Source organism: Octopus bimaculoides, chromosome 5 (genome assembly GCF_001194135.2).
Source record: "Octopus bimaculoides isolate UCB-OBI-ISO-001 chromosome 5, ASM119413v2, whole genome shotgun sequence".
NCBI lineage: Eukaryota > Metazoa > Mollusca > Cephalopoda > Octopoda > Octopodidae > Octopus > Octopus bimaculoides.
Window position 1 is genome coordinate 126,696,283 of NC_068985.1, and position 10,532 is coordinate 126,706,814.

General features: G+C 38.2%; 1 protein-coding gene across 2 annotated transcripts in view; it reads right to left on the reverse strand.

Annotated features, from left to right (window-relative positions):
• Positions 1 to 10,532, reverse strand: part of LOC106878811 (uncharacterized protein KIAA2013 homolog) — an 86,355-nt gene that overhangs the window by 48,725 nt on the left and 27,098 nt on the right. The window contains exon 1 of one of the 2 annotated variants that reach the window (XM_014928152.2): positions 1,518 to 1,673. The exons of the other annotated variant lie outside the window; for it this stretch is intronic. Within the exon in view, the coding sequence (XP_014783638.2) occupies positions 1,518 to 1,660 (143 nt within the window). The 5' untranslated portion in view covers positions 1,661 to 1,673. Of the gene's footprint in view, positions 1 to 1,517; positions 1,674 to 10,532 lie in introns of those variants that run through there. 2 annotated transcript variants of the gene reach the window in all.

The window sequence follows — 10,532 nt, forward strand, 5'->3', positions numbered from 1 at the left end:
AATAGACGTCAGTGATTAGTAGAAATTATCGAAATAAGACAATTTTTTACATGAAATAAATTCGAATACAAAAATTTATTTCTGTTCTATAACACAAAATAGATAAGTATAGGAAGTTTGAAAGTCTTTCGGTACCAAAATCACTACATAAAACATAAATGAAAACTGGTGCCCCCGTTTTGAACAAGATCCGGATTTTTCTATAAATATACTTCAGATGGTGTAAATTCTGATTATATCGGAATTTATTAGGAAAATAGTTTTTTTTTTTTTTCTATGGGTGGGAAGAGGAGTTCCGAAAAATTCACACGAACTGGTTTTCTTTCTTCATAACTTTCAGAAAAATAGGTATTTTTTAATGAAATTTTCTACAAATACTTTTCAAAGTGTGTAAATTACGATTATATCGGAATTTGGTGTGGAAAAAAATAATCAGCACACACACATACATACTAACAAATACCACAATTTTTTTTTTAATTTTAAATTACATTTCGTATATATATGTGTGTGTGTGTGTGTGTGTGACGTGTGTCAGTATGTATGCGTATAAGCCCAACAACCTTTTTTTTTATTTTTTTTATTTTTCCATATGAAATTCCGATATAATTGTAATCTACACACTGAAAAGTGTTTATAGAAAATTTCATTAAAAAATTACCCATCTTTCTGAAAGTTATGAGTCAAGAAAGCCGTCTCGTATAAATTTTCCGAAACTCACTCGCCCCATCTTCGGAAAATTTTTAACCACATATTCCGATATAATCAAAATCTAGACCATCTGAATCATATTTGTAGAAAATTTCATTGAAAAAAAAGTTATCCATTTTTCTGGAAGGGGGCACACATGTGTAGGAATGCCCCACAAAAAAGAATCAGAAATATCAAGCGGAGTGAAGCTAAAAATGTAGTCTGAAAGCGGGTCGACACTTTTCCTGAATATGAGCTGCGTCTAATATGTCCACGAGTCTTATGTCACTAAATATCGAGTGTTTGTTTGTTTGTATATATGTGTGTATATAAATGTTTATGTATATGTGGTTATGTGTATATGTGCTTGTGTATATATATATATGTGTGTGTGTGTGTGTGTGTGTGTGCAAATATATATATATATATATATATATATATATATATATATATATATATATATATATATATATATATATACTTACACGCGAACATATATATTATAGAGAGAGTGTGTAGGCATGTATGTGTAATTATTCTACTAGTAAAGTCTTCGTGAAAACAACACAAATTCATACAAAACTAAACATAAAAAACACAAGCCAGTACAGCAACCTGCGGGGTGGGCAGTGCTAGCGCGCACGCACCTACATGCGCGCACACACACAAACTTCAAAGAGAATCGTGAATTAACAGTATTAAAAAAACAAGCAAAACAAAACTTTAAAAACAGAAAAACATAGTAAAATACGTGACTTGAAACAAAGTTATAACAGCAAAAAATAATAGACTGAAAATAAAGTTTGCGTTGTTGTTGAAAACTATACCTAATTTTCTCATAAACAAAGTTTTGAATATTACCCCAGACGATAGTGAACATGTCCAACCCGACATAAATTGAATGTGATTGAAAGACTGAAGGAGTGAGTGAGTGAGTGAGTCGTATTACGTCACACACAAGGAAACACATACGCTCTGTGTACGAATACACATTATGTAGACAGGTGCAAGCGCGGCTGGAAGATAAGTGCGTTTCCCAACCATATGGTTCTTGGTTCAGTTCCACCGCATGGCACCTCTACCTCTTATTGTAGCTTTGAACCGGCTAAAGCCTTTTGAGTGAATTCGGTGAACGAAAACTGAAAGAAGCCCTGAGTGTGAGTGTGTGTGTATTGTGTGTGTGTGCATACTGAAAGCGGGTCAATACTTTTCCTCTGTGTGTGTGTGTGTGCATACACACACACACACAGAAGGCAGCGAGCTGGCAAAACCGTTAGCACGCCGGGCGAAGTGCTTACAGGTATAGTTGAAAAAAAAGTTAAGTGACATGGCGGAGTGGAAGCCTGCCAAATTTTGGAAAACAGCTACATGTATCAAATATGGTCGGAGAGTGATGAGTTTAAGCATTTGGGACGATAGAGTTATATGGCACTATGTACTTGTTCTTGAGAAGTTCTAATTGTTTAATCCTTACCTGTATTCACCTGATGAAAACAGTTATTTTGCATGATGCAACACTTCTGTTCACAGTAATAAAAAAAAAACTTCTGAAACAGCTGTAGTGAACTACTATCCATCTGTTGTGTGTTTGTATGTGTGTGTCCACCACCACCTGACAACCAGTATTGGTTTGCTTACATCTCTCTAACTTAGTGATTCAGTAAAAAAGACCATTAGAATAAGTATCAGGCTTAAAAGGAAAAAAATGAAATAGGTACTGAGATTGATTTGTTTGACTAAAATCCTTCAAGACATTGCCTTCATGGTAGCAGTTCAATGAATGCAACAGGTTACATATACATATATAGGGAGATGGCTAGCAGGGAGGGATCCAGTGGGGTGGGCTGAGGGGCACGTGTCCTCCTCAAGAAAAGAAGTGTGCCCTTCCAAATAGTGTTATTACGCCCTTTTCTCCTGGAATTGTATTCCCTTCTGACCTTGTGCTCTCCCTTCGAAAAATTCCAGGGACTCCACCTGGCTAGATAGATATAAACAAAAATAAATGCTGGAAAAAGTGCATCCATTAAAAGAAAAGGATTTAGTTCTAGAGTGTTTTAAAAATTTACATTAGTAATTTACTAAATCTAAATGTGTATACATATTAGTAAGTTATTAAATCTAAATGTGTATACCCATTAAAGCAGAATGATTCTCCCCACACAATAAAATACGAATACAATCACACACACATACACATGATGTTCATTCATCAAGTACAAAGAACTTGAAATAACCATCACATTCTCTCTTATTAGCTGATAAGCTATCAGCTAAATTACTTGGGCACTTGCTTAAGGACATCCCAAGCCCATCACTGTTTCTGGTGGGGGTAGGGGGAAGGGGTCTCAAAGAGCCCTCTCTATCCTATTTCGTTGGTGACAAGAGGTGGGATTTGAACTCAACGTCACCATCATCATCATTTAACATCCATTTACCATGCTGGCATGGATTGGACTCGTTTGACTGAAAAGTGGTAAGCCTGGGAGCTACACCAGGTTCCAATCTGATTTGGCAAGGTCTCTACGGCTGGATGCCCTTCCTAATGCTAACCACTCTGAGAGTGTAGTGGGTGTTTTTTTACATGCTACCAGCACAGGTGCCATTGACCTGACACCGACATCGGCCACAACTCCAGTCTCACTTGGTTTGACAGGTCTACACAAGCACAGTATATCGCCAAACATCTCAGACACCTGTCACTGCCTCCATAAGGCCCAATGCGTTAACGGTGTATAAAGTCAAAACAGATGTTGAAGGCATGTTGTCCAATGCTCTGACATTCCAACACTGCATCACTAAAATCTGTCACTTTATCATCCCAGAAGGAATGAAAGGCAAATTTGGAGTAGGTAAGATCTGAATTCAGCATGCAGAGAACCAGAACAAGTTCCACAAGGTGTTCTAGTTGATGCTCTAACAACACCACACATTTATGTGGTTGCTGCCCAACCACACAGTTTCAGGTTCAGTCCCACTGCATGAGACTGAACATGAAATCAGGTAGTGTGTATGTGTGCATACACACACACACACTTATACACATGCACACACACACACACATCAAAAGCTAGCCAATGAGTTCAGAGTTATAAAAGTGTTGGCTACAATATTTTCAGGTATTTAATCCTTTTCACTGCACTCTTAAGATCAACTTTGTCTTTCATCCTTTCAAGATCAATAAATAGCATACCAGTCTACAGCAATGAACTATCAGAACTAGCAAAGCAGTGGACAGGATGCAATATCACATTTTGTGCACGAGTACCATATAATTCACATTATATTCAATGAGAAATTCTTTTTGCTACCATCAGAAGTAATAGATTTCTGAACTTTTTTCACCCCAGTCTTACTCTGGCTACTAATTTGTCAGAATATCTATTAAGTCGTCAGGATTAACGACACTTTCTGGTCAGTACTCGACTTCCCTCCAGGACAGAGGTCACTTGAGTACCACATGTACACACAGAGTGACAAAGAAATACACACACACACACACACACACACACACACACACATTACTTTTAATTGGATTAGCAGAATCATTAGAGTATCAAATATAAAGCTGTGCAGTATTTAGTTACAGCCCTTTCTGAGTTCAAATCATGCTGAGGTCAGCTTTTCATTCTTTCAGGGGTCAATAAAATAAAGCACTGATCAAGTTCTTAGATCAGTTTAATTGGCTATACTCCTGCCAAATATTTGAGACTTTGTGCCTCAAAAATTTGGACTGTGTGTAGCCAATTCAATATAATTTTGATATTTTAATATAACTTAGATGGCAAGCTGCCAGAACTGTTAGCATGCCAGGTAAAATGCTTAGTGTTATTTTGTCTACCTTTACATTCTGAGTTCAAATTTCACTGAGGTCGACTTTGCTTTCGTCCTTTTCAGGTTGATAATATAAGTACAATTCGAGCACTGGGGTTGATGTAAGCAGCTTATCCTCTCCTACAAACTTGCTGACTGTGCCAAAATTTGAGACCAATATTTAATATAACCAATCGTTATATTAAAACTAAAACTCAGTAAGCTTACATGAATAGACAGTAATACTTTAAAAAGAAGACTTCAGGCTATCTATAAATATTAATATTCTCTTATAAAAATACCAGCAAGTCAAAACAAACAAACCATATCAAATGATAAAAGGAGAAGGCCTAAGTCCAAAAGTCAGATAATATAATTTGAACTGAACTGTTCATTCAAGTGAATGAGAGGAAGGGATACAAAAGTTTAAAACTGCTGTACTCACACCAGTAGTGCGCACACACACATACACACCCCGGCATGCACACAAACACACACACACAAGTAGACATGAATAAAGTGATGCAGGCATAGATTCACACAGTCATACAATGACTAAGGAGTGACACAATGACAAGCACACACATATATTCAAATAAAAATGCCACGGTTAGCATTGTAACAAGACAATGGCAGTATTGAGACATCTCAGACAGACAGGCAGGCTTGCTTTTAGCACAGTTATGAAAATAAAATACATTACACATTTCAGGACAATAAAGACAAACATAAGGATTTTCCAATTTGTTTTTGTTACATTTCTTAGTAATGAGATAAAATCTAATTTTCCTTGGGTCTTTTCACTAAATGTTGGGGTTTGTAGGGAGAGAAAACAATTTTTTTTTTCTTTTTCAGGTAGCTTTTAATTCTATGGAGTGATGAAAGAAGGTTGCTCCTGGTGGGACATCAACTCAAAATACCAAGGACTATAGCAAAACACTGTAAGACATTTCAACTACAGAAAAATATAATAGTCTTTTTTATTTCTTTTTCTTTTCTTTTTTTTTGTATTAATTTACTCATTTATTCTTTTAACTCGTTTTAGACATTGGACTGGGGCACTGCCTTGAAGTCTGGTACTTATTCTGTTGGTTTCGTTTTTCCAAACTGATAACTTATAAGGATATAAACATCCCAAGAATGGTTATGGACAAATGAGAGACAAACACAAAGACATGCATAACACACACACACACACACACACACATAACATAGCTTCCACTCAATTAAATAAGTATGACTTGATAATATGCACCACACTTTCACTAATCATTTTAGGAGTTTGTTTAGTTGTGAGCAGGCAGTCACCTCCTTCCGTGTCACCTTCTCAGCCTTCCCATGCTGAACCCAGGAGAACATCTTGGATGTGGCAGCTAAAAGGAATGAGAGCTGATACCAAACTTCAGTCAAGTAAAGTGGAGCAGCATGAAATGAAGTGCTTTGCTCAAGGACATCTCAGGATTCTGTATAGATTTCTGTCTTCCAAACCAAAATCCCACGTAGAGCATTGATTAGCTCAGAACTATAATAGAAAGCACCTGTCCAAAATACTGCACAATGGGACTGAAATTGAAACCCACATGATTGCAGAGCAAACTTCTTGGCCACACAGCCATGTCTGCACCTGTGTTATTTTGATTATATATTTTTGAAACAAACTATGAACTGTTTTTAAAGGAGCTATACAAAAGGAATCCATATGGTCATTTACAATCTGGCAAGTACAGAAAAGGCCATGCTTTGCTGAGGAAGTCTAACAAGACAGAAACATACCTGGAGTTGTTACTCGTACCGGGCAACATCAGGTTGAAATAGTACTAGACACCAAACTAACATTTTCATCTCCTCACCACAAAAGTATTATTAACTACTTTTTTCCTTGCTACATTTAATATGACACTAATTAATCTTACTTTTTTGTACAGAGAAGTAATTTCTTTCAATCATTACAAAGGAAGTATTTTGCAGACACAGTTTTTGCAAATGAAAAGAAAAAGGAATATGCATTGAAAAAAATATCCTGACCTAACCATCTGTGAAGGAGATGTCTCGTTTATATTTGAGTCAGTTGAATTATATACTGACTCACATATCTGATGTTAAGATTGAAATTAAAGTTAGAAGTCATTGTTATGGGAGTAGTGGTGGTTGTGCGCATGTGTGTATATATGTGTAATTCAGGAATACCAAGGTAGAGATAAAAATATAACAGAAACACTGTTTACATTATTTACATTTGACGGATATTTGTCCTCATTTCGTTTGTTGTTAGCACATTTCAGCTGATATATACTCTAGCCTTCATCAGGTGTCTTGGGGAAATTTCAAACCTGGGTTCTCATTCCTAAGATATTTTTCAATGTTATTATTATTATTATTATTATTATTATATCATCATCATCATCATCATTATTATAATCATTATTATTATTCAGGTCACTGGTTGGAATCAAACTCGGAATTTTGGGGTTAGTAGCCCACGCTCTTAACCAATACGCCATATGCCCGTGGCGTAGTGATTAAAAGTATGGGCTACTAAACCCAAGATTCCAAGTTTGATTCCAGGCAGTGACCTCATCATCATCATCATCATCATCGTTTAACGTCCATTTTCCATCCTAGCATGGATTGGATGGTTCGACTGGGTTCTGGGAAGCCAGGAGGCTGCACCTATCTCCAATCTGATCTGGCAGTGTTTCTACAGTTGGATGCCCTTCCTAACAACAACTACTCCGCGAGTGTAGTGGGTGCTTTTAACGTGCCACCAGCACAAGGGCCAGGAGGTTGGCAACGGCCACGATCGGTTGGTGCTTTTTACGTGTCACCTGTCAAGGCGGCGTTGGCATCAGCCACGTTCAGATGGTGCTTTGTACGTGCCACCAGCACAGGGATCACAACTACAATTTCCATTTGATTTTCATTTTGATGTTGATGTACTTGATTCAATAGGTCTCCTCAAGCACAGCACGTTGCCCTACGATCCAAGGTACTTTGAATGGGCTGGGGCTGGTTATGCGAAACTGGTGTAGGACACAACCGTGAACTCACTTTATTTGCCAGATCTTCTCAGTCACAGCATATCTCCAGAGGTCTCGGTCTTTCGTCATTGCCTCTGTGAGGCCCAACATTCGAAGGTCATGCTTCACCACCTCATCCCATGTCTTCCTGTGTCTACCTCTACCCCGGATTCCTTAAACTGTTTGGGAGTGGCACTTCTTCACACAGCTCTCCTCATCTATCCGTAGTATATGCCCATACCAGTACAAACGTCTTTCTTGCACGCCACATCCGATGTTTCTTATGTCCAGCATTTCTCTCAGGGCACTTACACTCTGTCATATGTGCACACTGACATTACACATCCAGCAGATCATGCTAGCTTCATTTCTTTCGAGTTTATGCATGTCCTTAGCAGTCACGGTCCATGTTTCACTGCCGTGAAGCATAGCAGTTCACACACATGCATCATACAATCTACCTTTCACTCTGAGCAAGAGGCCCTTTGTCACCAGTAGGGGTAGAAGCTTTCTAAACTTTGCCCAGACTATTCTTATTCTAGTAGTAACACTCTCTGAGCATCCACCTCCACTACTAACTTGGTCATCTAGGTAACGGAAGCTATCAACTACTTCTAGTTTGTCTCCCTGGAATGTGATGGAATCTGTTTTCGGAGTATCTGTGGTGTTTATTGCCCCTGTGCATCTGCCGCACATGAAAGCTATCTTCCTGTTTACCAGGGATTAAGTTAGGATTATTAAGCAAATCAAGTTCTTTATTTCAAACCAAACTAAGTAACATCCACATCAAATTTGGGCAGAATCAGTGTCGCTACGGGAGCACATGGGTTGGGAGTTTGATCGGCAGAGGTGATCAGGTTACACATGCCAGCCCTTTGAAAACACCACCCCCATCATCTAACCCCTCTTTGCCCATGGGTTGGGAACCCTTCCAGCAAGGAAAATAGAATGCCCAAAAGGGCTCCCGATTCTCTGTATCAGAAGCGGTTATAAGTATATATATATATATATATATATATATATAGGCAACACACACATACACACATGTACATACATACACCAATTGCATACATATTTTTTGTACGCATGCATGTTTGTATGTGTGTGTGTGTGTGTGTGTTGCCCGTATATCAACAAAACACTTTTTTCCTCAATGGAAAAAAAACAACATAGTCTTAAGCAAAAATTACTAGTCGCGAGAAGGGGACTTAACTCCTGTTGTAAACAATGGTGGATTTCTCCAACTTGAAAATTGTTAAAAGTTTTGGTTGAAAATTTATTTTTACTGCTATTCGCTGGTGCCTCTGGGAAAATAAGTTGACGAAAATACAACTAGGATCATGACGAATGTCCTCCTAAAATTGGAGTGGCATGCATGCTAATTCGTGGACGTGCATAAATTACATTCACGTACATACACACACACACACAACCTGCCTTTTATATATACAGATGCTATGGTGGGTGCAATGCAAATTCATCGGAAGGGATTTGGTTTTGGTGCTGATCAGTTCAGACTGTTTGCAAGTATGTTGCAGAACAAATGCAGATTTGTTGTGAGCAACAGTGTCACAACAAGGGAAGCAGAAAGAAGAGAGCTTCATTTGATCCAATGCACTCAAGAAAGACAGATGACGAGATGGGAGGAACATGTTGAGAGAAAAATAAATTGGAATGAGACATAGAGGTGGACCACATCTCGGCTAAGTTTTCTGATTCGTTCATCCTATGATGTCTTGCCATCACCTGCAAATCTAGTAAGATGGAATGTCTCAGAGAATGATATATGCAAATGCGGAAAGGTCAGAACACTTAAACATATTCTTTCCAACTGTTCACTAGCATTGAACGGGTATACATGGAGACACAACCTGGTCCTTAAGGTTATCTTCAATGCTATAAAGAACCAAATTGATCTCAACAACAGTGGAGAAAAAAAAAAAACGTTGAAAGTACTAATTAGATTTCATTACCTTTGTGCGCTCAGGACAGCAGATCCATTTCAAGATGAAGAAACTCCTCATGAGAGGTGAAAAGTGGAATGGCTATTGGTATGTGGCTGCAGATTTACCAGAGTGCCAAGGACTCTTTCCCATCCCAGTTACGAAAAAACCAGACATTTTAATGTGGTGTGAAAGAAAGTGGTGAATCTAGTAGAGTTAATGGCTTCTCATAAAGATAACATGTACGCCACTCGGGCTCAAAAGATTGACAGTTATGTAAACCTCCTTAAGAAATGTGAAGACGCAGGCTGGAAAGCGGAGCATTTTCCAATCAAAGTCAGATGTAGATTTGTTGGACACAGTGTGAGTCAACTGTTGTTATCATTAGGCCTGACTCATCATAAAGTAAATACCACCATTACCGATATCCAAACTACAGCAGAAAAGGCTAGCCACTGGATTTGGTTGAAAAGAGACAATGATCGATGGCTAGAAGAATATTGAGCTTTACTTGATAACCAGTTTATCTAGCAAACGGGGCTTCATATCAGTGAAGGGGAAGCAGGGGGTATTCATGCCGTTGAGTGGTAGGCCCCGAAACGGCACACATTCTCTCCTGATGACCCTGTCTCTATCATTTGTTTTATACATTTATATATCGGCGTGGCTGTGTCGTAAGTAGCTTGCTTACCAACCACATGGTTCTAGGTTCAGTCCCACTGTGTGGCACCTTGGGTAAGTGTCTTCTACTATAGCCTCAGGCTGACCAAAGCTTTGTGAGTGGATTTGGTAGACAGAAACTGAAAGAAACCTCTGTGTGTGTGTGTGTGTGTTTGTCCCTCCCCCATCATCATCACTTGACAACTGATGTTGGTGTGTTTACATCCTTGTAACTTAGCAGTTCAGCAAAAGAAACCGATAGAATAAGTACTAGGCTTACAAACAATAAGTTCTGAGGTCAATGTTTGACTAAAGGCAATGCTCCAGCATGGCCGCAGTCAAACAAGTGAAAGAATATATATATATATATATATATATATATATATATAAAAAATATATATATATTTGAAGG